Source organism: Fusarium phalaenopsidis (genome assembly GCF_050370095.1).
Source record: "Fusarium phalaenopsidis strain FUZ10S chromosome Unknown contig_32316, whole genome shotgun sequence".
Classification (NCBI taxonomy): domain Eukaryota; kingdom Fungi; phylum Ascomycota; class Sordariomycetes; order Hypocreales; family Nectriaceae; genus Fusarium; species Fusarium phalaenopsidis.
In genome coordinates this window covers 394,867-422,236 of record NW_028145399.1, presented here as the reverse complement: position 1 = coordinate 422,236, position 27,370 = coordinate 394,867, and the positions used below count along the sequence as shown (strand labels likewise).

The window sequence follows — 27,370 nt, the reverse complement described above, 5'->3', positions numbered from 1 at the left end:
CTTGCCAAGACATGGTTGATCATTGATCGCCGCATATGTTTGTAAAACTGCCTGGACATGACCTTGTGAGTAGACGTCTGCATAGTGACATGTGATTGTTAATTGTGAAACGTCTTATCGCTGCAGTAAGATATGAGATTTCCTGATTAGCGACAATACGAATTGCTGAACATTGCGTCGCTGCAAAGGGCCCTACAAACGATCCAACCCCTCAGTCTAGAACCAACAACCTGCGGGTAATATGCCACGTCCAACCTCTCTCCTGCCTCAAACAGACAACCAACATACTATTCAGGCTGTGAAACTCGCGTCTCAAAGACAGAGGCGAAAGAGCCGAACCCAGAATTCGGCCTCGGCTTTGAGCCAGATTATCGCGATTGGCCTTTGTGGCGGGCACTCATGCGGGGAATCAGCCGGGCATCGTCGGGTGTTGCAGTAGTGAACCGTCCAGCCGAAAATGGAACCCTGGAGCCCCTTGCAGCGGGCGGCCAGAGGCGTGGCCCCCACTGTAAACGGGCTGAGTCAGTGAGATGTAGGCTGAGGAGTTGGGGAGTCTGCGTCGCACACCGTAATCAAGAGATGGGAATTGATACACAGGGTAGCAGACATGTTGCTGTAACCAACAGTTTCGGTGTTGGAATGTTGATCCCTGCCGTATATTATTGCATTTCGAGTAGGTACTTAAGTTGAGCTGTTCCCAGTGAAAGTGTCTCTCAATTCAGCATCAACAACCTACCCATCAATCACTTCCCAATTCCCCACCCCCAAAACCACCACAAAAATCACAAAATGGCTGCTGCAGTTGGCAAATATGTCTCCAAGCTCGCCGGCAAGCGCGTCCTTGTCATTGGCGGCTCCTCAGGCGTCGGCTTCGGTGTCGCAGAGGCTGCCCTCCAAAACGGCGCTTCATCCGTCTTCATCTCCTCCTCCTCTCAATCCAAGATCAGCAGCGCCATTGAGCGCCTCAAGAGCAACAACACATCCACCAAGACTGAGGTCCAGGGCTTCCCCTGCAACTTGGCTTCTTTTGACACCCTCAACTCGGAGGTTGAGAAGCTCTTTTCCGAGGTCGCCAAGACTGGAAAGCTTGACCATGTTGTTTTCACAGCTGGCGACCAGATTGCTGTTGGCAAGCTCGAGGACTTTACTCTCGACGCCCTCAAGCAGGCCGGGGCCGTGCGCTTCTTCGCGCCCTTGGTGATCGCCCAGCAGCTCCGCAAGAACCTCAACGAGAGCACCACATCCTCATACACCATTGCTACAGGCGGCGCTCAGGAGCACGTCGGCAAGGACTGGACGGTGATGCAGTCGTACCTTGGCGGCATCCGCGGCATGACCCGAGGGTTGGCGGTCGATCTGGCGCCCATCCGCGTCAACGCTGTAGCCATGGGTCCCACCGACACCGAGATCTGGGGCAAGGTCAAGGAGATGGGATACTGGGACCACGTGACGGGCAAGATGAAGGCCAGGATGACTACCGGCGCTATCGGCGCCGTTGAGGACGTGGCTGAGGCGTATGTGTACCTGATGAAGGACAAGAATGCTTCTGGTAGCATAGTTGAGACTACTGGTGGTACTCTGATGTCGATGTCTTAGATTTGAGGGTGGTGATACAGGGTAGATAGATAATCATGGCGTTTTGGGCAATACACCAGTTTTGGCACAAGTTACTTCCTCCCTTCTAGTGATATGATCTCGCAGAGCTGCGACGAAGCATTAGCAATAATTAACCAGATCAAATAAAATATTAGCAAGATCAATTGTTGTTATTCCTACCCTCTCGAAGCTGTGATAACCCCCGCCAGATCTGCGTAATCTTCTCACAGCGGGTCTCTGCGCGTAAGCAGCCACCCATGCTCACCACCTGTCAACAGTTTCATGAGAATGCTGTTGGTTCACGCATCTCGCGTCTCGGCATCATCACTCAATGCCCGAGATATTCCCCGACATACAGGGACCCTTTACTCGGCACTTCGCCTTTTTTCGCTTCTCGGATTTTAGCCACCCGAATTGTTAAGCTCCGTGCATGAGATGTGATGCATTCCAACCCCCGATGGAACGTGGAGATCAACTGCACAGCCTTTGCTTACCTTTCCATTGTAAAGCCCTGTGCAGGACAAAATGTTGTCTCGTTTCCCCATGTCGGCGTCAAGGCGGCTTTCAGCTTTATCGGGGCAAGTAAGAGCAGCGAGCACCATGAAGGAAGCAATCGTGTCGAGAGGACCCAAGGTTGAGATTATCGACAGCCCCATTCCCAAAGCTGGGCCTGGACAGGTTGTAACAAAAATCGTCTTCTCGGGCAGCAATCCTAAAGACTGGTAAGAGACTTTTTGGTTGCATTAACGCAAAATACTGAATATCTATAGGAAGCGACCAGAATATTGGGGTGCCAGAGGCACTGGCAACCAGGGCGATGACATTTCAGGCATTGTCCATGAAGTTGGTGAGGGCGTCTCCGAATTCAGGCCCGGCGACCGCGTCGCAGCCATGCATGAGATGAAGCAGCCGGGAGGGAGTTATGCCGAGTATGGTGTCAGCTGGGCGTACACGACATTTCGTCTGCCCGACAAGACATCTTTTGAGGGTGAGTTTTTGGCGCATGTGAATCATCGTGACATTCATCACAAGCTGACGGGGCCAATTTAGAGGGCGCTGCACTGCCTCTGACTGCCTTGACCGCTGCGTGCGGTCTCTATGCGCGCCTCGGCCTCCCCGAGCCATGGCTTCCTGTGTCTGATTCTCAGAAGATTCCACTGGTCATTTGGGGCGCCTCATCAGCCGTTGGCTCATACGCCGTTCAGCTCGCCAAACGTTCCAACATTCACCCCCTCATCTGCGTCGCCGGTCGCGCCCAAGAGCATGTGGAGGGGCTGATTGACAGAAGCAAGGGCGACACGGTCATTGACTACCGCAAAGGCCACGAAGCCGTGGCTGAAGAGATGAGAGCCAGTTTGAACGGGGCCAAGCTCGAGTATGCATTTGACGCTATTTCCGAGGATGGTTCGTACCAGACCATCTGCAAGGTTCTTGACCACCACACGGGAAAGATCACCAATATTGTGCCCGCGCAGTCGTACTCGGATATTCCCAAGACGATTCAGAAGTCAGTCACGACGGTTGCTAGCATTCATGAGGATTTGAAGGATTTTGGATATGTATACACAAGGTATTTTAGCAAGGGCTTGGAGGAGGGCTGGCTGAAGGCGCAGCCGCAGGAGATCATCCCAGGTGGATTGGCGGGCGTTGAGAAGGGCCTTACGAACCTCAAGAATGGCACCGTGAGTGCGGTCAAGTATATTTTCAGGATCGCTGACACTCCAGGTGTACAGTCATGAGATTTCTCTTGAGTCTTTGCGTTATGATGGCCATGGGATACGCGCACGTCGGTCGGGGACTCGGGGCGAACGTGCAATTGAAGCTGGGTGCGCTTGAACGGAACAAAATGCAATACGCAACGATGGCAGTAAAATACACGATTATTTATGCCCTAGTAGTTTGAAGGGGTTCAAGACATGATGGACAATTTAATAAGAAGTGAGAACTCCATGACCACTGCATCGCTGAGAGCTTTGGTCTGCCCGACTATCTAAGGTAGTCTTGTGCTATGCTTTCGCATCAACGAAGCTATTTCGGATACAACCTCATTTCTTGAAGTCGTTCAGGATCTTTTGCGCTCCAGCAAACTCGAACTCTGCCATCGTTTCTTGCCACAACGTCTCGCGGGCCGCCTCCCCCTCGGGCGTGTAGACAAACGCGGCAAAGCTGGACAGCATGTTAACCATTCAGTTATGCACGTGAATCTAGATATTTGAAAACAAGGAGATATTTGCATGGAAGGGGAATGTGATGATCACTTGGGGTACTTACGGCGCAATCTTCCAGTTTGACACGAAGCATCCATGGGACTCTTTTCCCTTGACTGCAACTGCATCGACATATGTCGACGCACCAACAGGAAGAGACCGTCCGAAAATTTCTTTGAAGATGTAAAAGAAGGCCACAACAAGCCAGGGTGCAAAGTTCTGCAAGGCAGTATCCTTGACCAGGCCTGGGTCGGCAAGATTGACGACGACATCTTCACAGCCAACATAGCTGGCCAGGTTGATGACAAACAGGTGACCCAAGAGCTTGCTCACGGCATATCGCTCAACAGGCTTCCATGGCCTAGTTTTGTCATCAAGAGCAGCCAGGATTGGAGCACCTTTTGGTTCCGAGAGAGTGGCTCCTCGAGCTGTGCCAGAGCTGACGATGGTCAACCGACTTGGCTCGCCCACCGGAGACTTGGACTTGAGGACCCGCAAGAGTAGGATGGCGAGGAAAGAAGTGGAGAGATAGTTGACCTGGATCAACTTCTCGTGGCCAGTTCTGGGTACCGTAACGAAGTCGGCTCCCTGCACTCCGGCATTCAAGATAGCGATATCCAGGCGAACAAGTTCGGCTTCAGCGCGGCGAGCAAATGCCTGGATAGAGTCATACGACTCCATCTCAAGTGACCAGACCCGGATATTAGCATCCGGAAACTCAACCCTGAAGGTGGCTGCGACCTTCTTGCCCTTTTCTTCAGATCTCACGGCCAAGATGAGGCCCGATAGGCCGTATGATAGGAGCTGGCGAGATGCTTCAAGCCCAAGACCGCTGGTGGAGCCCGTCACGATGGCAACCTTGCCTTTGAGGTTGGTATCTTTAGGAGGCCATCGGGCTGGGCTGCGGAATTGGGACTTGAAAAAAAGAGAGCCGGGGCTCTCCTTTGGAGGACCGAGATCTAGAGACGCGGACATGAGGGTTGTCGTGGGTGTATATGACCAAGGAGGAAGGAGGTAGTTGGAAGATGGGTTACGGAAGAAAAGGGCCAGGAGTCTGGGCATCGAAGAAAGCATAGAGATAAAGGACCATAAGAGTTACTTTGAGGAAAACTGGTGACTCTATATACTCCTTCCTGCCATTCTCAACTCTCTTTGAGTCTTGATCCCAGCATCACAGGTCCGGGAATATTCCCAATTCGGCAACGCTCGAGATGGTTCAACATACGCTAAACCAAGATCGGACTTCACTCTTGTCTTGGCATTCTGGCTCGAGCGTCTTCTGAAGGCGGCCCCATATTATCTCTCACTACCCATGTTTCCATTTCTCTCCTAGCACGCGAGTCTCCTCTATCTTGTCCCATTCAAGGCATCACTCTTCTTTAGACGGCCCTCTCAATACTTGGCTCATCTTATTCTGCTTCGTTACTACGCTTGTTCCTTGCTCTGACCCCTGTGGTTACCCCGTTTAGTTGTCCCGACCATGCCGACATTCCCGTCCTGCAGTGACGAACTCCCCTTCATCGTCACCACACCAAATATGCCATCTGTCGAAGCAAACCGGAGGACTATACGAAGCCATGCGATGCGTGGAAGGAACCGAAAGAAGCGTCCGATTAGACCTTCATCTTGGATTAATGGAGGGAAAGTAGAGACGTCTTGTAATCCACACTTGGGCCAAGCTTTCTCTATCATGCCCAAGGTTGGTGGTGAATTCTCGTTTACGGCTGTTCCTGAAGGTCTTGGGCCGGAAATTCTGGAAATAGTCTGGAAACGTAAGAAAGGTCCCAAGTTTGAGTGTGATGGATGTCCCAAACTAACATCTGGATACCTAGTCAAGCACATAACACCTTCTTTGGAGTTTGGCCCGGCATCTGGCCAAGAACAGTCCCTTTGGCTCGAGCCGGTCCTGAGTGATGTCGCTTGTTTCCACTTTACCATGTTCATATCGAAAATGTACCTCGATTACCTTGAGGGCCACACCGGAAACGCCCAGAATGCTCTAGCTCACCACACCACGGCCTTGAATGCACTTCAGAGGCGCCTTTCGGTAGGAAACATGGACATTTCGACTTCAAACTCAACCGTGTTAACTGTTGTTGGTCTCACTACCGCGGCGCTGGCATTCGGCGATGTGGACATCGCTCAAAAGCACATGAGAGGCCTACACAAGATGGTCACTTTGAGAGGGGGCATCTCGACAATTTCGCACGATAAGCGACTACAAACAAAACTATGCCGGCAAGTCTTAAATCTCATTTATTGTGGAAAATTCTTCCTAATGAAAAGCAGTGTTGATCTTGGCGTGTCTCTCAGTACAGGAAGCGAGCCTCTCTTTTTCTCGGAAGAGCTTTCGTGGAGTTCCTACCTCCCCCCGCAGGCACCAAAGAAGACACAGACCGCATATGAAGCATCTTCAGATCTTCTCAAGTTCCTTGCAAGTTTAGACGCACGGCTACGCCTGGTTTGGGATGACCTAAAGACGTATTCACAAGCAGCCAACATGGCAGCACACGGCGGCCTTGACATGGACACTGTGCTCTTCCAAGAAGTCATGGTGTCTGCCCACTATCGCCTTATTCGTCTCAGATTTGAGCTGGGTACCATAAACGAGACAATATGCCTTGCACTACTAGCTTTTGCCAGCTCTGTTTTCCTCCAAGGAGGTGGTGTCTGGATCCGTCACGAACATCTCTATCGGCAGCTGAAGAAGTCTTTTGCTGTGACCAAAGGAAGAAAAGAGGTTCCTCCTCAGATGATGCTGTGGCTGTACGTCTTCTGCGTGGCTTTGGACGTTAGGGAGCCTAGCCACAGCAGGCTCCGACCTGGCCTGACTGAGCTTCTCCAGACCCAAGGATTGAGATTGTGGGACGAGGTGAGAGCCTTGTTGAAACCTGTTCTCTGGGTGGATAAGATACATGACGCTATAGCGAGGGACTTTGTGGAGGAAATGCTAGGTGCAGCGAAAAATGGGAGTCAAAGTGGTGTCTGAGCTGACAGCTGAGGCTCTATCACATGGTTGTGATACTTGAGTCGAGACATCGGGTAACGGGAGTCTGGACTCGGTAGTTGAAAAATCACATGTAATTTAGCAAGAGGTTGATTTAAGCTTGGCAGCGCCTCAGAACAGGTGGCTGCAAATGTTGGCTGGCTATGCCATGGCTGAACTTGGATATTTCAGAATGGACACGCCGGCTATCCCTTTGGGCATGGAATTTACGTAAATTAAGCCACGTGGTTGCATAAATGCCAATGGTCTGCCTGAAAATTCCCAGACAGGATTCAACTGCTTTGTCGTTTGTGCACAGCGTTGTTTCTCGTCGTGACGACTCAAAGCCCGTTTCCGCCCCAGCAAAAGTCAATAGCCGAGCCCCGATGTATTCCTGGAGCTATAGTAGTGTAACCATGTACTGTCGTCTACTGAGGACTTACTACATCCCCGGCGTGGACGCATATTGGCGATCTCCGACCAATCCTCCAAGCTCGTGGGTGCTCGCACTCAGATGGTCGCTAGTGGCTGCTTCAAGAGCATCGTGATTAAAGTAGACTGTCTGAGGAAGCGTTGCATCGTTCTGGGGTTCAATAGGCGAGATTGTGCGGGAGGAATATGGTTGGGTGATGGTTGGAGAACCCACGACTTTCGGATCGGGTACGCTTGAATGAGCGGCGGACTCAGGCAAAGAGCCATGCGACTGATCTCTTCTGCGATTGCGACGCAAGATGTATAGGATTCCCAGGATTGTCAGGCTGATGACGGCCAAACCTCCCACAACACCTCCCACAACCGCACCAACGTTGAGTCCTGGGGGTGGGGGCAGAGGCGGATCTGTTTTTGTCTCATTAGGCTCCTCTGTCGTTGTTGTTTCGAACATCTCACTTGGGTCGGTTGTTGTGCTCTCGGTGGTTGGTGTGAATATGGCGTCAACCCACGTCGTGCTCGGCGTTCCATCAACGAAAACAACGGTCTTGAACTCTCGAAGTTCCCAATCGGAGGTGCTGTAAATAGTTTCCGAGGTTCGGAAGTCACTACAGACCCAGGCGGTAATGCCCCCAAAGTGCCACTCTGCACAGTAGGGGGAACTGGACTCGGTGCTACATGACAAGGGGTTTTAGTTACTGCCTTGAGAAAGGTGTTGCGGAGTTGAGATGGCTTACCATTTTAAGATGTAGTCGTTCCAGGAACAATCATCATCGCATATGTCTGTGTCCGTTGCATCGACGCGGTCGAGGCAGGTAGTTAGGATTTCCTCGAAGTCGCAAAACACATCGGCGATCGAATCCAATTCCCATGAGCAAGAGGTTGAAGGTAAGCAAGTATACCTGTACGATTGATCATCAAAACCGCAGGTCTCATCAGGAGCCACGGTGACAGTGATAGTTCCCGTAGTCAGGTTATCGTCATACTGCCGCCGACGAAGCCCCCGCTCTGGCTCTTCAGAGCGAAGTCGCGTATGCTCGAGATTGTTGAATGATGTGAGGGTCTGGGGGGCAAGGGAATTCGCTTTTGCAGCCAAAATGTCCACTATGGCGATTGCCTTTGCGAATCTGCGTAGGAGCATTGCGTAGGTCGATGGGAGTCGGTGGGGGCGTCTATAGCAGCTGACAGTAACCAGCTGAGAGAATGGCGGGTAGTGGCCCCTAAGTAGTCCCACTAACCGGAATTTACGTGTTTGGGTGCTCGTCCCTTCATGAAGTGGCTTGCAGGAGCTGAAGGAAGGCCTTCGCCCTCTATCTATTAGCAAGACAGATGCTTTAGCCACCGTTAACGTGGTCTGGTGGCAGCCCTAAATTATGTGGAGGTCGGCTGTTTGTGATAACTGAGATTTGAGTCAAAAGCCTGGATTAAGCTTTGTTTGTGGTTGCGGTCCTGCGGTGGCTATTGGCTGAACTCGTAGCCATCCCTCCCTTGGCCCTTGAAGTGAAGCCGAATGCGCCAACCAGTGAAGCCTCCATACCAGACTGAGGCTACCGAAGGGGCTTTGGGATGCTTACAGGGCGATTTCCCATTACTGTCGAGCCTGCGACGGATTTTCCCGTACAGAATCTCCTCATTTTGGTTCACGTGGATTAAGCCACACGCCCAGTTCATATGGGATTCTAGAGTGGTCTTCCTCCCACAAGACTAGGCTTGGGGATAGACATTACGTGGGCTTCCTGACCTGTCACATTGTGTGGTTTCAGGAGTCATGACGCTTGCAGAACGGATGAGGCAGTTCGTGGGAAAGGGCCGGAGTGGTTGAGGCTTCGAAATTGCTTTCTTTCTGGCTCCTCTCTTAGCGGTAACTACAAATTTCCCCTTGAGGCCAAATGCCCTGTCTTGTTTAATAAGTATATCGAAAGTTCTTGTTCTCCTTATCAGTGAGATCGTCACGAATGGCGTCGAGACCAGCCGTGACCCGAGTGCCTTCAGAGTCTACGGCACCGTCCTTGTGATCGCGGCGCTTGTTCTCGATGGCGCAAATGATGAAGTAGAGAGTACCAGTACCCATCATGACCGCGAAACCGCACAGCATTGCGCCGATGCCGAGGCTGTAGTGAGGGCGCTGGCTCTCGAGGAAGAATTGGGGTCCGACCATGTTACCGATGGCTGGGCGAGTGTTAGCGATGTGTTTTTGGAAGTGGAAGAAGAGGAAACATACCGTAAAAGCAAGCTGCCGAAATTGAGACGAAACTCTTCTTTGTCATGCCCGTGACGTTTGAGGACTGAAGACTCAGAGCCATGACCCACGAGACGTTATAGAAGCCCATGAGGTAGACTCCAGCAAGAGAAGCATCCCTGTTGGCTACCGGATCCAGCGTCTTGACCATAATGGCGCCAGCCATGGCGATACTACTAGAGATGACCCAAAAAATGCAACGCATGTTAGGTACCCAGAGTGTAACGGCAGTCATTGATGCTTGGGCAACCATAGCAACAGCGGCCTGGGGGGTGGCCATCAGGACAGTCTTAGCTTGCGTAAAGCCGTAGCCGGAGATGATGAGAGGGTTGAAGTTTGTGATTCCGGCGTTGGTGATGGACTGGGCGATGAAAAAGATAGCCAAGCACCAGTACTTGGTGTCCTTGAGAGCCTCGCCAATTTGTCCCCAACGGAGTTTCTTGGACTGGGTTAGCTGGGAATATCTGGGCCAGAGAGCATCAACTTACTGCGCTTGCTTCTGTTGCCGTTTGGTTGGATGCTAGTCGAAGTACAGCCACCGACTTCAGTTCATCGTTGAGGAACCAGGCCTGGGCGGGCGAGTTGGGCAGCAGGAAGAACACCGCGATTCCCACAACCAGAGTGAATGCTCCGTAGATGATGAAGATGTACTACCATGGTCAGTCTTCGAACTGAAGACACGGGGGGGGAAGGATACATACCTTCCAAGTTGAAAGGCTTCCGTTGATACGGCCAATGGCATAGCTTAGAATGCCTCCAAAGACACCCGCAAAAGTGTTGGCCCAGAACGCAGTTCGTAGCGGCTGCTCTTCACGACGGTACCAAGTCGAATTGACCAAGATAAGACAAGGAAGAATGCTCGCCTCGAAAGCTCCGAGAAGAAATCGGATAACTGCCAGTCCAGCAAAGTTGTGGCAGACGGACATCAAACCAAGGCTGATTCCCCATGCCATAAGGCAGGCTCCCATGTACTTTCCGGCCGGGAACTTGTAGATGATCCAAAGGTTGGGAAATTCCATAAAGAGGTAACCAAAGTAGAAGATGCTGCCAAGCCAGCTGTAGTCTTGCTTCTTTAGGTTCGTGTCCTCTTTGAGACCGTAGATGGCTGCATAGGCCAAGGCATTCTGGCCGATTTTGTTAACTTGGGTCGTTCATAGGAGACGGGCTGGTGCTCACCTTGTCGAGGAATGCCAGTGTCATGGATATGGTGATCAGGGGCATGACGACCAAGTCTGTTTTGATCCGAACTTGTCTGCATTTGGAAGGACTCGGGACATCAACCTGACCCTCGGCAGTGTCCGAGCTGACAGCCATGTCAAGATTCTTCTTCAGTTCGGCGTCCATGTTGATGCAAGTGGTTCGTCTTGAGAGGTTGATGCAGAGAAATGCCTGGACCATGGACTGTGGGGTAGACCGCCTTATAACCCCATGAGCCCCAAAAATAATGTCATTTCGAAAGATCAAGATTAACGATATGGTTGAGAGCGTTTGGGGAAGACCCCAGTAAAGGCCGGGCCGACATGAAGCTAAGAGTAAACGAGGTGGCGAAGGGCGGCCCGATGCAGCAACATGATTGGATAATGAGCCGACTTTTTGTCGGTCCAGGTCTTGAGAATCGGATCTGCCTCATCGGCGCGCAATCTTTTGGCTGCGATAAGCGTCGTGCACTTGTCGTGTACTGGATAAGGCGTCCAGGCGTGATTTCGGAATGAACTTGCTCGGTAGATTGTATCTTTGGTGGAATAGAACGTAAATAATGTGATAGGCTTCTCATTGTCGTTTCATCCGACCCCATTGGCGGTCCTGCTGGAAAGATCGCCATGTTGATTGTCGGGCCGTATCACAAATCAGGGGCGACTTGGCGCAAATATCGGTCCGTCATGGATCGGATGTCATCCCCTCAAACTTGAGTCCATAAATTTCGTCTTTTTATCTACAATTGCGTGCTTGGCCTGTATTCTTGGCCTTCCTAGATTGCAAGTATCGAGGTCTAGCACATAGATCACTACTCTTACAACATTTCCACTATCCACTACCCCGAGACCACAACATGACAGTGGACACTAGCATCGAATGCCATTCCCATGGCTCCATCTCCTGCATCGAGACTCACACTGTGGGAATGCCCTGTCGAATCGTCACCAAGGGCTTCCCACGCCAAACAGGAACTCTACTAGAACAACGGTGTGAGGCGGAAGCCAGTTACGACCATATACGAAAGCGTCTTCTCCTTGAACCCCGAGGACATGCAGACATGTTTGGTGCTGTATTGAGACCACACACTGAGTCTACAGTATCTGGGGAGGCTCACATGGGTGTGTTCTATATCCATAGGGCAGGCTATAGCAAGATGTGTGGCCATGCCACGCTCGCTGTTAGCAGGGTCCTCCTCGACATACATGACCCTGAGGTCTTTCCCCAGAGGCACCTTGTCAAGAACGATCCATTCACACAAACCTCTACAATCATTCTACACACACTTGGCGGCCTTGTCAAGGCAACTGTCCCTACTACTGCCGACGGCCAACGGTCAGACCCATCGCGTCCCGTCACCTTTGTCGCAGTCCCATCTTTCGCCATAGCCACCGACCTCAATGTGGCCATCCCTCCGGAGTATTGGTGGCCAGAGCTTGGCAGCCGAGCCAGCGTCAACGTGTCCCTAGCGTATTGCAGCGCCTTTAGCTGTCAGACTCAGTTGCACGAACTAGGCTTTCCACCGCAAACGTTCCAAGGCGGGCCTGTTCCATTTCAAGACCTGAAATACGCAGTGTCACAGCTGAAAAAGGCTTTAGGAGAGCGAAAGTATCAAAAGTACTTTACAAACCCTTCCACTGGTGAATCTGGCTCCTGCTTTGGCGTCTTGATCGGGGATAAAGGGCTGGGCCAGCGCAGCAAGGGGTCGGAAGGCGTAGAGACGGGGCTTTACATCTTCGGTGACGGTGTACTGGATCGGTCTCCCACCGGTAGTGTTTCAGCCGCAAGAAACGCCGTTGCTTTTGCCAAGGGTGATCTCTGTCCCGGACAGTCGTGGACTTATCATAGTCTCTTATCCAACACTCTCAAGAGGAAGGAGGGTTTCACTGCTACGGTTATACGCGGGGAGGGAAGAAGAGAGATTGAGGAGGGAGGGTATGCTGCGGGGCCGGTTGTAGTGGAAGTACAGGGCTCTGCGTACTATACTGGTTTTCATACTTTCGTGGTCGAAGATGAGGATCCGTTGGGTAGTGGCGGGTTCACATATGCACAGCTAGCTAACTGAAGCTGTGCTGAGATTCTATGGCTGATTGTTCTTATAATGTAAGCCTTCCAAGTTAGAGTTCCTCCATTTGAGAAGCAGGAACGCGGACGTCACGAGAAACAGCTTGACTTGAGGTCACTATTAAATCTTTGGCGTATTCAATGAAAAGCAGAAGCTTTTCCATCTGATTCATACAAAGTTCTGCAAGTCCAGTCCCTCAGCCAGGGTCAATAACCCAGATGGAGACACCGTAAAAGAGTCCTGCAGGTCCAACAGATTCCATGCCGCTATATCGTCAGCAGGGGAGTATTCCTGCGTCATTACCGAGTCACCATCATGCTGCACTACTCTCGACATATCAAAAAGTCTGGGCGCCTCTTCAGAGTGCGACGCTTGGTTATTTGCTTCGCCAGCCTTGACCTGCAGATACGAGAAGAATATCCTCTGCAATCGCTGCAGCTCCATCTTGCGGATCCGTGCTCCGTGGCTACCCCCTGCTATCATCTTGTTGAGTACCAGGTACGCCACAGGTAAACAGGGTCGATCTTGCAGCCAGGAAGGGACGACTGAAGCGATGACATGGAGGATGAACGCGGATGAGAAGACCTCCTCGAGCTGAAATGGGATGAAGCAATCTGATAATGTTAACATGTATGGCTTGCTTCTGATGGAAGATGACCTACCAAGCTGATCCGCATCACTCAAGTTCTTAAGAGTGGCGAGAATGGTTGATGCAGAGTCCACACACGTCTGTAGTAGAGAACTGACTGGTCCCTCGGGTATGGGCTCATCTGCAACGCCCTGGGCGAGATGTTTCTGTAGGACACACATAACTAGAGGGCGTGTTGCTAGCACAATACACTACCTGTGTTAGCAGTCTTCGTCCGAGGGCGAATGGCAAAACGTACATGATGATAGGATAATAGCAGACGCGTCGCAATTCTTGATGACGACTTGATGGTGGTGCCGTGGACGTTTGTCTGCAGGTATCGGTTGAGTTCGCTCGACAAGTTTGCAGTGCTGTGCAACATCGACTGGGTCTTTTTCACAAGAGTATCGCTGACTTGTGCATCTGTTCCATATACGCCTGATTTATCCTCGTTAATCCGTCATCTTCTCGAACATGGGGCAAACTCACCCGCTAGAATCTCGGCTGTCAGGCGTGAAAGGCGAATGTTGAGTGTCATTGCAAGAGCCCAGGAAGAGTTCACAGTCTCCGATGGAAGCTTTGCAGTGATGTCCTCATCACGTATAGAGCTCGGTGCTCCTACTAGAGTCGAAAAGTGTCGATCGAGGATATAGGTGGCCCAGAACATGGTGTTGCAGCGCCGGGAATGTGTTGGCCCTACCTCGGCTGGAGATGCATGTCTGTGAAACCCTTCCAAAGTGCAAATGCGAAGAGCCTGACCAATCTTTGCAATGATTATGGTAAGTAAGAAGTTCAAGATGGGAAGGGCAGGCTTACTGTCTGAAATGCCTCCAGCCTTAGGTCCAAGGACTGGAGATACAGAGCTGCTAGACATAACGTCTCGACTGCCAGTATGGAGCTCTTGTTGACGCGGAAGAAGTTGGGGATCAAAGACATAGCTCGTGACGCATACCGGGTCCCCGGGGTAGCTGAAGCCCCCTTGGAGTTTACAATGGCTTCTCCAAAAGCTAGAACGAGCAGAAATTGCGCATACCAAAGCCTTGAGTGTTGGACCTCGGCAACCGGATCGTTGTACAGGTCGTTGATCCGCGCAAAAAAGACCTCATCGTCGAGAATAGGTGATAGAGTGCCCAAGTGGTACTTGACGGTGTGAGCGAGGAAGGTCGCGTAGTCTTGTGCCGGTAGGTCGTTGATGGCGGGCGACTCGTCCGCGTCGAGAGGATTCCAGTTGAGTTCAAACTGCGCGAGCGTCCAGGGATCTGGGGGTACATGGTGTTCGGGGAGGCGACTGGCGATCAAGGAGAGGACGCGTCGACAGAATGACCAAGACGAGGTTGGTCCCAAGAACCCTAATCGGTAAGAATACGTGAAAAGAATGATTATGAGAACTTACAGAACTTTCCGTCTGACCCGACTGCAAATGTTTCATCGCCACCAATAAGAGGGTTCGTGTTAAACTCTGCATTGGATGAGTCGGTGGCGGGAGTAGGAATCCCACTCCTCTCGGGCTGCAGCGAAGGCAATCTCGCTGATGGCAAGGTGCCAGCTTGTGCAGTGGTGGGACCATACGTTGCTAGCCCAGTCTGATTGCTGCAGTCGTCATCTTGCCCCAGATTTGCTTCATCCGGTGTTGCTCCTTGATCGCGTGAGGCGAGTTCGGCATCGGCCCGAGGTCTGGGGGACTGGTCGCCTCGTGCTCTGCTCTCCAGCGACCGCAGATAACTGGAACTTGGGGTCAGTGGTTCCACTTACATCTGAAGAATTGCGTTACCTACCTCCTTGAGATGGAAACACGACTTTCCGTGGACTGAAAGTCGCACGTCTTGCGTTTCCGTTGACAACGGGTGCACGGGAAGGTGCCGGAGCAGCGAACCTTCATGTCCCGACACCGGGAACATCTAAAATGTCATTTAATCGGTCTTTCTCACGTAAGTAAGGCATGAATGGCTCACGCTTTTTGACATCTCTGACTCCTACGGTCGGTATTCTCCTGCACGGGCGACATGGTTAGATATCAATTGTCGTGCGGATTGGAAGTTCGGGCCGATGGTTTCGAGAACGGGGCCGTGGGGTTTTATACAGCGAGCCGTGTATCGTGTTTTGCGGGGGAACTAAAGGCTTATCTCAACCCTTGCAAACTAAGCTTATCAAATGCTAATCTCTTATCGGGCTGCCTCGGTAAAGGTTTAGACCAGAATAGGGTAGCTAACAATATTCACGCCAATGCCTTTCAATACTAAGAAACCGACTGATCCAACTACATATCCAATACCAGAGGCTTATAGAAATACCTATGCCGAGCGTAGTATCTTTATCCCAATGATAGAGTAATTGTAACTTGAGGAGAACACAATCAGGTGACTGTCAGGGTAGCATCTTTCACCACTAGTGGCTTGGCTCGATTTATGGCAGCCTAATTCTCGTTAATACTTCCACGTCAGCCTTTCTTCCCGTGCATCATCCGTATCACCATCAAACAACCATGGCTCAAAGTCGCGGCATCATCAATACAGTGCTGGATCGCTCTATTGGGTGGCTCCTTGGGCTGCCTTCGGAACGATGCGGCTACACTACCGAGCCTGTTTCGATCCCACTCAAAGATGGCGCTATCCTAGCAGCCGACCTGTATAAACCTGACGGCATGGAACCCCTCGGAACTATTCTCGCCCAATGTCCGTACGGTCGAGGCATTTTCATGGCTGCTGGAAACGCTCGCATCTTTGCTCCGAGAGGTTACCAGATTCTTCTCGTCAGCTGTCGCGGAACCTTCGGATCAACTGGGGATTTTAACGGAGGTTTCTCGCAGCTTGAGGACGGACAGGAAATTGTCTCATGGATGCGTGAGCAGCCGTGGTATACGGGAACCTTCGCCACAATCGGGGCTTCGTTTATGGGATACGCGCAATGGGCACTTCTTCGTGATCCGCCGAAAGACATGGTCGCTGCCATCATCACCATCGGTCCACACGATTTCGCCGAAAGCAACTGGGGAACGGGAGCACTCAGACTGCAGCAACGCCTTTCCTGGGCTGATCTTATCGTGCACCAGGAAACAGCCACTATGAGTGATCGGTTAAAGATGATGGGAAATACCAGGATCGCTCCGATGATGAACGCAACGCCGTTGCAGGAGCATGTGGATGCCTACTTTGGTGACAAAGCTCCATGGCTCACTCACTCGCTCACGCACCCGGACATCACGGATCCGAGTTGGGCATCACAAAGGCATGCCGAGGCCCTTGAAAAGGCGGATATCCCGATCTTGCTCATCTCAGGCTGGCACGATGTCTTCCTAGATCAGACCATGCATCAGTATCAACGATTACTCGAACGAGGATGCAACGTCGCGCTCACCATCGGCCCTGGAGCTCACATGGATGTCCAAAATGGCGACAGCAATCGCGACACTTTGGTCTGGCTCGAGAAATACCTTGCAGGCAAGGAGGATGTCGAAAGGAAGTCACCGGTTAGAGTTTGTCTTGGAACTCCTGGTCAGGGGTGGTTAAACCTCCCGAGCTGGCCTTTACATATTACAACTTTAGAGTTTTACTTGCACCCTAATGGGGTTCTTGGACGTTCTGAGCCTTCAGAGGAAGCGTCTTCCTCCTTTACTTTCAACCCCAAAGATCCTACACCAACTGTTGGAGGTCCTCTCCTGACTGGTGGCGGAAGCACCGACGACACAGCACTGGCGGCCCGAGACGACACCCTCGTGTTCACGACAGAAGCTTTGAAGAGGGGAGTGATAATCGTGGGTCAACCAGTTGTTAAGCTGGAGCATTCCACGGATCGACCCTATGCAGACTTGTTTGTTCGTCTTAGCGAAGTAAACGCAAAGGGCAAGAGCCATAACGTGACGGAAGCATTCACACGGCTTCCGGTGGAGAGGGATAGTCGATCAGTGACTATTCCAATGCGGCATATTGCTCACAACTTCCCTACGGGCTCAAGGATTCGTCTTCTTATTGCTGGAGGATCTCATCCCCAGTTTGCTCGTAACTATGGATCTGGAGAGCCACTTGCTACGGGAACAACCTTAATCCCAGTGAAGCACACGGTCTATCACGGCACTCAAGGGATCTCATCCATTGTTCTTCTAGTTCCCTGAGTGCCTTTGGGTGAAAAGACGCAGTAGCAACGACGGGCACAGTTGGGCTTTCGGTTACGGATTGTACATAGCGATGACGATTTCAGTGCATGGAACGTATAGGTAAGCACTTGGCGGGATAACTCAACTCCGTGAGTTCAGCATTTCATTACACGGACATATATGTTAGCTTTCTTACTAATGGTTCAATTGATTCTTGGTGTGCCTGAGCGTTATGGATACTGGATGGGTTCTCGGCGTAGGTGGGTTAAAAATGCAGTGAAGGTGGCGGGCCCCCAGCCGTTTAACCACAAGAATACTTGGTGAGGCCTCAAAATCGGCCATCCTCGCCAGTGATTCTGACTGACTGACTGGCGGAGATGGCCGATATTGAGGCCTCACCAAGTATCAAGGTGCCGAGTTATAGCAGAACAGGATTAAATCAAAGTAGCTCCAAGCTTGATCATTGCGTGCCTCTGTGGAGTCGCCTCAGACAAGTTGTAGCGTTTCACGGCTCTTTCAAGGTGACAGCGAGTCGGGATTAACTAGGAGATATATTGGTCTAGCTAGACAAGACTACCGTTGCTTGAGGGCTCTGGCTTTTCATGGTAGAGATCGGCAGTTCAGTACAGAGAACGGGATGGTGAGAGTTGGGTTATAGAAACCCACTGAGGGACTTTTCAAGCCATCGAGGATCGCGCGCGCAACAATCCTTCGTAGGCTCCAAGAAAGTCGCTTACTTCTTGACGGCGCAGTTCCACTGGTTATCGGAAAGACCGGGGGTAAGGGTGTGGCCGACCCTGCGCTCGTAGAGCTGACAGTTAGTCTGGTAGATGCCGTGGAGGGCGTAGGTGCACCAGCTCTTGGAGCTGCAGAGCTTGATGCAAGCGGCCATGGTGTCGACGTTGTTGTAGGTCTCCCTGGGGGCGGAGGTGTCGTGGTCTGTTACTGGTTAGTCCTGAAGACGCGGTGATATGGCGAGGTGGTACTCACAGCGGGAGCACCAGATGCGGTACTCCCTGCCGCCGACGGTGGTGTACTTGGTGTGCTGGACGGGGCCTAGGAGAGCAGTCAGTACAGGGCCTCATAAATATCATCTTGGTGACTTACAGCTAGAAGCAAAGAGGTCCTTAGAGTCCTCAGCCTCAGTGTTGGCCTTGGCCAACTCAGCCTGGAGGTTGCTCTCACGGAGGAGGCAAGCAGCCTTTTCATCCTCGCAAGCCGAGCCAAAGGGGTCCTCCTCCTTAAAAGGATCATAGGCATCTTCCTCAACCTTTTGCATGTAGATGGCGCCAGGACGAGGGATGTCCCTGCCACCCTCCTGACCAACGACGCATCGTCGGGTGGGAGGGTGGTAGGTGCAGACAGAGCGGCCGGCGTTCTTGCAGAGCTCGGCACACTGCTGCTGGGTGGCGATGTTGTTGTGGACATCTCCCTGGCGGACGATGTCGCACTTGTACTCAACCATGTAGTCGGCGCCTATCATCTCACGATGGCCGTCGACACACTGGACGGAGGCCTGAGCCTGGACAGCGCCCAGGGCAAAAGTGAGAAGATAAGCCGCCGAAGCCTTCATGGTGAGTGTAGTGCGATGTAAAGTGTTTATGTGTTTGTAGAGAAGAGTGTGTTGTGATGATGAGAAGAAGGTCTGGATGAGAGGGAACATCTGGGGGTTTATATACCATTTTTTATCTATCCTTTGCCGTCTTCCTTCCTTCAAGTCCTGCTGATGATATCATATGTCTTGCATCTCCTTCCTATCTTGAGATTGACAGTAATGTTCACCGCTTCATCCACGTTATGGCTATGACTGGCAATGCCGTGAACGTCCGTAGTGCCTGTTTTGGTTCATCCTGCAGCTTGTGAGCCTGCTCATACGGGTCACCAAAAGTTACTCCGCTTTCATGCTCTACTTTTGGATCAGGATCTAAGTCAGTTCAGGGATATCCTGGACGCTGATCAATCAGTTGATGTTTGCATTCCTCAAGTGCGACGTATATCTCAGTACCTATCCTCGTTGTTGTCAGTTTGGTAGTATATGTTGCCATCCGTTGGAATACCTCAAACTACGCGATGATGCATACTAGGGCATGGAGATGGATCAGACTCATCTCATCAAACTTGAGGATTGCGGGTATGGATAAAGCACACTCTGGCCTCCAGGAATTTCCATTGTGGTTGCTGAGTGGCATATGGTATTGACAGTTTGAGACATGAAAAAGTCCTCACAGCGCGAACTTAGATTGCCATGGAATCATGTAGGTAGATCAAGAAGTGGCAGGGTCCTATCACTGGATATGGTTGAACCAAGGAAACTATGCTATCACAAACGGGAACAGCATGACGCGCCATGTCTGAACTTTAGCCTGCATGACCCGTGTGACTGTCCACGATCGTCCATGGCCTTATACCTAAGAAGGACTACTATTGAGGTGTTATTCACCGATTGGCCAATGGATGTCATGGCATCTGCGGAGTTGTCTCGGGGGATCCCTCTGTTGATCTGCATGATAGCTTCCCCGAGGGCTTGTTCGAGGCGGAACTGTATCTCTTCAGCTGCGCCTCTTCCAGCCATTTTACCTCAAGAAAAGCCATTTAATTAGTCAGATTAATCTGCAAACGAGCTATCACAACGCCACATCGTCGTGCCGAAGGATTTAGAGACAATGCCTTGGAACGGCTCTGGTCCGCTCATGTCGGCACTGGGGGACGCAGCGAGCCGTTCCGCAGGCAGATGAAAAAAGCCCGCAACATTCCAGTACCTACGAGAGAAGATCCATCATAGGCCGCTCGGTACGTCGGGACATGCATGGCTTGTCTTGCCCGCAAAGTCTCTGCGGCAGGGAATCCAAGTCCCTAAAACAAGGGAGAACAAGTCTTAGCGACATCCGGGTCATCTCATCGCCAAGAATGGGTCCTAGGGAGGACTTTGCGGGGAAAGCCACAATACCACCTTTTGATTGAGTGTCTGGAGTTTGTCGTGGTGACATGTGCTCGGATCGGATATCATAGAGCTACAAGCATGCGGAATGCCCAAGGGCGTGACTGTCTCTTGGCAGATCTTGGAATTCGAGATCCGTGAACGCGGGGTAATGAAATTATTTTCGAGTGACGGGAGGAGAGATGTGAGGATTGGGCTATGGAGACGGTTGTGGGTTTGTTGAACCATGCATCCACCGTGGACCGGAAGTGAGACCGGAACAACGAGTGCACAGACGAGTGCATAGACTAGTGCAAAGACGAATGCATAGGTAGACGAGGTGAAATATGTTCAACTTTATTCCTATTAAGTACTTCTTTATCCGGCGCCCCAAGCCAACTTAGAGTGTCCCAATTAGGAGCCTCATGATGGTGAAGGTGCACCGATAAAAGACTTGACCTCTACGCTTTCCACTTCTATATCAAATCTCTCCTGGCTGGTGCGCATCACAAAGTCGCTATTTCGCATATCGTTGTTGAGCGTTCGCTCAAGTGCCTTCTCCATTGTATTCTCAATCCCGGCTTTTAAATGGCGATTGGCGATTCTCCTGATGGCGATGTCTTGGTCTACCGTGACCAGCCATCTCTCGTCGACAAGTCCAGCAATGGCATCCCATGGTGCTTCGTTGCTAAGAAGGTAATTGCCTTCTACGAGACAGACTTGGATCTCAGGCCCTATCGTCAAGCCGTCTGGGACTGGATCCTTTTTCGCATGGTCAAAAGTTGGTGCTGTGGTGAATTTGTCGGGCGAGTCTCGAAGCCTCCGTATGAGCTCGACGACTGCATCACCATCGAATGTCCAGGGGGGCCCCTCTCCTCTCGAGAAGTTCCTTGCTGTTTGGCAATGTATGAAGAGTGTCGAGGGAAAGATGAAACCCATCGGCGGAAATCGATGAGATCAAAGGGCCGTCAGGCAGACCTGCCACGATACGGGCAACTTCCTGCGCAATGGTTGACTTTCCAGATCCCGGAGGGCCTGCAACGGCAATGATAACACGGCTGTGACCGTTTGCGCGTTTGTCTTCCCAGATTTGCTGAACGCGGTTTGTCAACGAGTGATAGGTTGATTCCATTGTAAGGATGGCCTGGTCGAATCTTGGCTGGAGTAATGTCAGCTCCGGAGAGAACAACGGGGGGGGGGGGGGGTTTTACTAAACGAATCCTCTTCAACTCACTGCTCTTTGTTCCAAGTGGTTTCTATTGAGAGGGGACAGAGGGCACTGATGGGAAATATATCCCCATATGGGCAAGTCTTACCACAGGCGGAGACCCTAAACTCGGAGCACTGTGCTCCGATTGAGTCAGGCAATACAGCGCAGCCCCTGAAAGATTGGATCGGTCTGAGTCCGACTGGTCCACAAGGTAATAATCTTTTGAATCACAACCCGATTCAACTTGTTATTCAACTCCAACTGTGACAGCAAGCGTCGATTCTGCTTTTCAGGATAGCCTTCATATTAAGCATAACTTGACGAGCTTATTTCTTTTGGCCAATGCAGCTCTCCAATGTCCACGGTCTCTGCCGATTCTTCAACGCCTCGAGCTCATCCTTAAAGTCTTGCTTCCAAGCCTCTTCCAATCTGGTCGGATTCCAGCCTAGCAGCCTCTTTGCTTCTCTCCCTTTCATCAACTTGGTGCCTGCCCAGCCTCGCTCAGCCATGTCGGTAAGTCCGGCAGTGATCTCGTCGGCGAGTTCCTGTAGGGTCACCTGCCGAATCTCCTTTGAAGAAGGCGTGCCTTCACGAGGCAATATTCCCTCTGCGAATGCCACATCCAAGCAGTTTTGCATGATCTCCAACTGCAAAGCTCGTCCGGTAGCTGGAAAGAGGATTCCGTTGGTTCCGCTAGGAATATAACCAACACCGCGGTCCTCCCTTTCCAGAATAGTGCGAGTCAAGAGAACAAAGACATCGGCAAGATCCTCAATATGAACCCAGTCCCAGACTGAGGTCTCATTGAGTTTGAAGCCGTGCCCGTGCTGGATGACGTAGCGCATGATGATTGGAATAATAATGCCTTGCTGATTGAATAGTCCCGTTCCGGTTCCAAAAATGATTGGTGTGTTCAAACTGACTGCTTGGACGCCAGTTTCTTGGGCTGTTGACAGCACACGAACCTCAGTGGTTCTTTGAGGATATGGCTCGCGTGCGTCTTCAGCCTTCAAGAACTCATAGACTGCGTTGCCGTCCGTGTCATCCCATTCCCTATCCGGATACGCTTGCTGAGTGAGAGGTCGATCAGACAGATTGCTACAGCCAGATATATGCAGCATCCAAGGCGGTGAAGCACCAGGCTTGACCCGACGAGCAAGGCCCTTGACGAAAGCCTCAGCTCCATCGGTGATGAACCCTGAGCCTGTGCTGATGATAATGTCATAGTTGGAAGCAATGTCACTGATGAACTCGACATCGTGAAGACCCGCCCACTGAATAGGATTGACGCGATCACCATAAGCTGAGCAAAGCTTATTGGCAGCGTCCTCGCTTCGGACCAGCAGGTCAAAAGTCAGGTGTTTCAAAACCTCATCCTGGGCTTTGATGAAATGATCGAGAACAGTGCCGCCGACATAGCCGGTTGCGCCTATGAGAAGAATGGCCTGAGTGGACATGACTGCCGTGATGAATGCAGAAACAAGATGTGATTGAAATGACTGAGCGAAATTGGGAAACTGGAGGGGTAAAATGTACAGGGATGAATGTCAAGCGAGGTCGCTATCATACGTTCACCACTCGTTCATTGGGCCACGTATCGACGCCTCTTTTCGCGATTGGATGGCCTTGACAGGCCTTGTATGGCAAATGGTACGACACGTGATGAACGGCGGAGGATAAGTATTATTCGGATCCCTGACGCCCCACAAACTCGCACCTCTTTTTATATTGCGTCCTTTTATGGAGTAACATGGCCAATAATACCAGCCCAGACCCGGGCTCAAGCCCGGAGCCGACGGTTCCAGCTCAGCCTTTGCCATCAGAAGGTCCCCTGGAAGTTGACGTGGGTCTTAAAATAAGCATTATCTCCTTTCTCTCTAATGATTTCACAGGATGATGATGCGCTTGATAATGATTCCAGTTACAATCCCTCGTAAGTTATTCCTAGGCCAACCCTCCTTAAACTGACCACCATCCTTTATCAGAGAAGGTTCTGTCAGCGAGACTTCTTCAATCCATTCGAGCATTCTGGACTACAGGTGAGCACTCAGAGTATCATCACAGTTTTTAGCTAAATGAACATCTAACGCGATAACAGGTACAAGGTAATATCTCCTCGGCGCATTAACTATTCATTTCACTTACTGACAAACTGCCAAGAACGGGCGGCGGTACCACGCATTCCGCGAGGGTGCGTACTTTGTTGTAGGTGACCTATACACCACCTGATTGCCTGATACTGACTTGAACTGCCCCAAGCCTAATGACGAAGAAGAGCAAACGCGGATGGACCTGGTTCATCACATTTACTCCCTCATTCTCGATGGCAGTCTTTACCTGGCACCCATCGGCGATCACCCTCAACGTGTCTTGGATTTAGGAACTGGCACTGGTATCTGGGCGATGGACTTTGCCGAGTGAGTTTATGCTGCTGTCTTTCCACAGTCTTGTCGATAGTACCGGCTCTGACCTGATAATATTCTTTAGCGACTTTCCATCGGCCGAAGTACTTGGCACTGACCTGAGTCCTATTCAACCCGAGTGGTACAAATACCCACCCCCTTGGTGTGAAGAGATGCCAACCATGAACTCATTGCAGGACACCACCCAACTGCGCTTTCGAGGTGGACGATTTTGAAGCTGAATGGCTATACCACACTCCCTTTGACTTTATCCACGCACGGGAACTGGAAGGATGCATCGGCGATGACGAACGATTTTTCCAACAGGCACTGCGTCACTTGGTCCCCGGTGGTTACATAGAGATGCAAGCTGTCGCTGCTCCTTTCTTATCTGATGACGGCACAGCGGAAAAGGCCGTCAACGCACAGCTGTGGCTAAAGACTCTTTGCGAAGGATCTGCCAAGTTTGGAAAACCGATTGATTGTGCCCCCATGTGGAAGGACAAAATGATAGCAGCAGGGTTTGAAGGCGTGCAAGAGGAAATACGCAAGGTACGTGATTCCAAGTAACATATCCTCATGTCAACAGGCGCAATACTCAACTATTATATCAGATGCCCCTCGGCGCGTGGCCTAAAGATCCAAAGTTGAAGGAGATTGGCAAGTTTCAGGCTATCCAGGAAGCCCAGGCAATCGAGTCGTATACACCTCAGATATTTTCCAGCGTGCTTGGGTGGACTCAGGAGGAGATACAGGTCTTTATGGCAAAGGTCAAAAACGAGATCAAAGATCCTAGCATCCATTTGTATCTTCCTGTTCACTTTCTTTGGGGAAGAAAACCTAGACTGTAGGGCTAGGCTAATAAGCATTATTTGAGCGACATACTCACCTGGAGTTTACGTTATCTACTATGTTATATGCTCGGTACGCCCGGGAGGCTCAATAAAACTCAAAGGATAAACTACAGTATAAAGATCACCCCAGCTTATCGTGCTACCACCGGAGCTCATGAGGTACATATTCTCCCTAGCCTAGCCAGACATGACCGCTTTATCCTTGTGGCCGTTCTCCTCGGTGAGAGTCTTAGTGTTCTTAAACCTCCAGGCGGGGATCTTTCGCTCGTAAAGCTCGTCGAGCTCCCAGTAGGTTCGACCATAAGTCTAAAATTTATTAGCCAAAGCCTGATTTGCATCTACGTGACGTACCTCGGGATAAAAGAACCACAACAGGATCGTTGTAGGAACCAACATGCCAGCCCATACATAGACGGCCTTGATACCCATGTTTCCTGCATCAGGGCTAATCATGTACGAAACAGACCACTGAAAGGCAACACTGGTACTTCGTTAGCTTGAACGGGATCGTCGATGTAAGGGCAACCCACAAGCCGATGCCATAACAGCCCAGGTTGAAGGACGTTGTCTGAGCTCGGAGACGAGGAGTCGAGGTTTCTCCGGCTGCGACGAAGCCAATGGGTCCAGCTGAGCAGCCGTAGCAGATTACCCAAAGCAACAAGAAGGCAAGAGCAGCCTTATCTGATGCGTCTGATTTGAAGAAGCCGGTCGTTCCAAGTCCGACATTGAAGACCATCATGAAGAAGCATCCACTGAGTGCAGACATTAGCACTTGGAAACAAAAGTAGGCACAGATAACAGTTACCCGATAAGAAGGGGCCTGCGTCCGATATACTCGCATGCAATCAGTGACGAGGAAATAGTGACGATGAGGAGAACAAAACTAGCAAGATTTAGCGGGACTGTTCGGGTAGGTGTTGAGTCTGTACTCACGTAATAATGGTAACAACAAACGGATCTTTAAGGCCCGCAACTTTGAAGAAATACTGTGAACTGGGTCAGCCTCCGCAGCACCAGTCACCAGCGGAGTTAATACTCACTGTCGAATACCCGAATACGATCGGGGCACCCGCAGCCCACTGGCTGCAAATACCCAAGCAGCCTGCGAATGTCCTGCGCCAGTGAGCACGCTGGAAGATTTCCAAGAAGGACGACTCCTTGACTGTCTCGTTGAACTGCTTTTCTGCCTCGAGACCATGCTGGATAACACGATACTCGTGGTCCTGAACGAACGTCGTCAGCAAGCTTCCGCAACTCTCTTCTTTCGAACACATACCACATCATAGCCAGGCGCAGTCCCATACAGCTTGATCATGCAACTCTTCGCTTTCTCATGGTCGCCCTTTCGAGCGTGGTAGAGGTGGGATTCGGGGACGAAAAAGATCAGAATGATGAGGACCTGCCAGAACGGGAAAATAGGTTAGCCGGAGGGAGAGAACTAGGGGGTGTCAATCTCAGGTAGAGCATACTCCTGTGAAGATGAACTCGGTAGCGATCAAAGGCCTCCACTTGGTTGGCTGGTAAACATCAACGAGCTGAGTAGCGACGGCACTAATGAGCTGGCCCAAGGCGATGAAGAGCTGGTAGGCACCAATCATCAACCCTCGAATCTGGAACGGCGATAGCTCAGAGACGTATGTGACGAGGATGGACTGAGCCAGACCAACGCCCAAACGGACGAGCACGGCAGCTCCGAGCCAGCTCTTCCAGTCGAATGCTGCGATCTGGGCAACCGAGCCACCGAGCAGAATCACGACAGCGCCCATCATGGCTGGCCTGGAAAACCGGTCAGTGGAAAGAGCGGATTACTTTTTGAAGTGGACAGTATACTTTCGGCCGAAGCGGTCAGCGAAGTAGCCCGCTATAAACATGCCCAGAGTCTTGGACATTTCCGCAAAGCCCTGCCAATACGAGATGACTTTGGCGCTGATAGCCGGTTCGCCGTCGAGGGTCGTGTCGGCCATCTGGTTGATGAAAGCCTGCATGGGAATGACGTTGCCGGGAACCTGCTGCTGGAACTGTAGAACACGTACGTCAGCTCTGGCCTTCCTCGTCTGAACCGAAGTGTACTTACCCCATCGTTGAGGGCGGCCCAATTCAGGATCAAGCAGAAGATGGTAGTCCTCCAGAAGACTTTGGCCACCTCCCATTTCCCGAGAGCTGAGAGGCATGTTAGACTCGCGAATCGTAGATGGCCTAGATGTGTCAGTTCAACTCACAAGCATACTTGGTCTCCAGGACCTCGCCTCCTTCTACATTTCCCACCACATGCTCAACGTGACTGCTATCTTCAGAAGGCTTGACGGCAGGTCGATCTGAATCCTTGGGACCCATGTTGGCGATTTGGATAGATGTATGAACTGAGAATCGTGATAAGGGATGGATGAGTTGGAAGGTTGATCCAAATAGAGCGGTTAGAATTACAAACGTTCAAACGTCTACTTATACTGCAGAAAGCCACATGGTGAGTAGCGCCACCGAGCTGCAGTTGCCCCGGATTTGACCCCATGGGTCTGGGGGAGGAGAAACTCTTCACCCTGTGGGGGATAGACC

The 27,370-nt window shown here is 51.3% G+C and overlaps 10 protein-coding genes across 10 annotated transcripts; 4 read left to right on the top strand and 6 right to left on the bottom strand.

Moving 5' to 3' along the window:
• Window positions 1-789: 789 nt before the first annotated feature.
• On the top strand, window positions 790-1,596 carry LRP88_11692 (uncharacterized protein; the record flags this gene model as incomplete). Its single annotated transcript, XM_083248114.1, has 1 exon — window positions 790-1,596. The coding sequence occupies one exon, from the start codon at window positions 790-792 to the stop codon at window positions 1,594-1,596; it is 807 nt and encodes a 268-aa protein (XP_083095544.1).
• A 600-nt stretch (window positions 1,597-2,196) lies between these two features.
• LRP88_11691 (oxidoreductase) lies at window positions 2,197-3,335 on the top strand (the record flags this gene model as incomplete). Its single annotated transcript, XM_083248113.1, has 4 exons — window positions 2,197-2,318; window positions 2,367-2,584; window positions 2,647-3,278; window positions 3,330-3,335. 4 exons carry the CDS (start codon window positions 2,197-2,199, stop codon window positions 3,333-3,335), a joined length of 978 nt encoding a protein of 325 aa, XP_083095543.1.
• A 306-nt stretch (window positions 3,336-3,641) lies between these two features.
• Window positions 3,642-4,778, bottom strand: LRP88_11690 (uncharacterized protein; the record flags this gene model as incomplete). The annotated part of the gene is made up of 2 exons (XM_083248112.1): window positions 3,642-3,762; window positions 3,868-4,778. The coding sequence occupies 2 exons, from the start codon at window positions 4,776-4,778 to the stop codon at window positions 3,642-3,644; spliced, it is 1,032 nt and encodes a 343-aa protein (XP_083095542.1).
• A 4,343-nt stretch (window positions 4,779-9,121) lies between these two features.
• On the bottom strand, window positions 9,122-10,801 carry LRP88_11689 (uncharacterized protein; the record flags this gene model as incomplete). Its single annotated transcript, XM_083248111.1, has 5 exons — window positions 9,122-9,387; window positions 9,440-9,896; window positions 9,946-10,107; window positions 10,159-10,581; window positions 10,634-10,801. The coding sequence occupies 5 exons, from the start codon at window positions 10,799-10,801 to the stop codon at window positions 9,122-9,124; spliced, it is 1,476 nt and encodes a 491-aa protein (XP_083095541.1).
• A 2,083-nt stretch (window positions 10,802-12,884) lies between these two features.
• Window positions 12,885-15,349, bottom strand: LRP88_11688 (fungal specific transcription factor domain-containing protein; the record flags this gene model as incomplete). Its single annotated transcript, XM_083248110.1, has 5 exons — window positions 12,885-13,403; window positions 13,595-13,758; window positions 13,834-14,107; window positions 14,161-14,693; window positions 15,322-15,349. The coding sequence occupies 5 exons, from the start codon at window positions 15,347-15,349 to the stop codon at window positions 12,885-12,887; spliced, it is 1,518 nt and encodes a 505-aa protein (XP_083095540.1).
• Window positions 15,350-15,826: 477 nt separating this feature from the next.
• LRP88_11687 (galactose-binding domain-like protein) lies at window positions 15,827-17,452 on the top strand (the record flags this gene model as incomplete). Its single annotated transcript, XM_083248109.1, has 1 exon — window positions 15,827-17,452. The coding sequence occupies one exon, from the start codon at window positions 15,827-15,829 to the stop codon at window positions 17,450-17,452; it is 1,626 nt and encodes a 541-aa protein (XP_083095539.1).
• Window positions 17,453-18,167: 715 nt separating this feature from the next.
• Window positions 18,168-19,007, bottom strand: LRP88_11686 (uncharacterized protein; the record flags this gene model as incomplete). Its single annotated transcript, XM_083248108.1, has 3 exons — window positions 18,168-18,373; window positions 18,425-18,490; window positions 18,542-19,007. The coding sequence occupies 3 exons, from the start codon at window positions 19,005-19,007 to the stop codon at window positions 18,168-18,170; spliced, it is 738 nt and encodes a 245-aa protein (XP_083095538.1).
• A 2,880-nt stretch (window positions 19,008-21,887) lies between these two features.
• Window positions 21,888-23,018, bottom strand: LRP88_11685 (NAD-dependent epimerase/dehydratase family protein; the record flags this gene model as incomplete). Its single annotated transcript, XM_083248107.1, has 1 exon — window positions 21,888-23,018. One exon carries the CDS (start codon window positions 23,016-23,018, stop codon window positions 21,888-21,890), a length of 1,131 nt encoding a protein of 376 aa, XP_083095537.1.
• A 423-nt stretch (window positions 23,019-23,441) lies between these two features.
• LRP88_11684 (S-adenosyl-L-methionine-dependent methyltransferase) lies at window positions 23,442-24,814 on the top strand (the record flags this gene model as incomplete). Its single annotated transcript, XM_083248106.1, has 8 exons — window positions 23,442-23,494; window positions 23,547-23,600; window positions 23,660-23,666; window positions 23,722-23,766; window positions 23,821-23,978; window positions 24,049-24,105; window positions 24,161-24,515; window positions 24,578-24,814. The coding sequence occupies 8 exons, from the start codon at window positions 23,442-23,444 to the stop codon at window positions 24,812-24,814; spliced, it is 966 nt and encodes a 321-aa protein (XP_083095536.1).
• Window positions 24,815-24,994: 180 nt separating this feature from the next.
• LRP88_11683 (uncharacterized protein) lies at window positions 24,995-27,151 on the bottom strand (the record flags this gene model as incomplete). The annotated part of the gene is made up of 11 exons (XM_083248105.1): window positions 24,995-25,123; window positions 25,226-25,298; window positions 25,348-25,569; window positions 25,623-25,700; window positions 25,751-25,803; window positions 25,858-26,040; window positions 26,094-26,216; window positions 26,287-26,593; window positions 26,648-26,835; window positions 26,892-26,977; window positions 27,037-27,151. The coding sequence occupies 11 exons, from the start codon at window positions 27,149-27,151 to the stop codon at window positions 24,995-24,997; spliced, it is 1,557 nt and encodes a 518-aa protein (XP_083095535.1).
• Window positions 27,152-27,370: the final 219 nt, after the last annotated feature.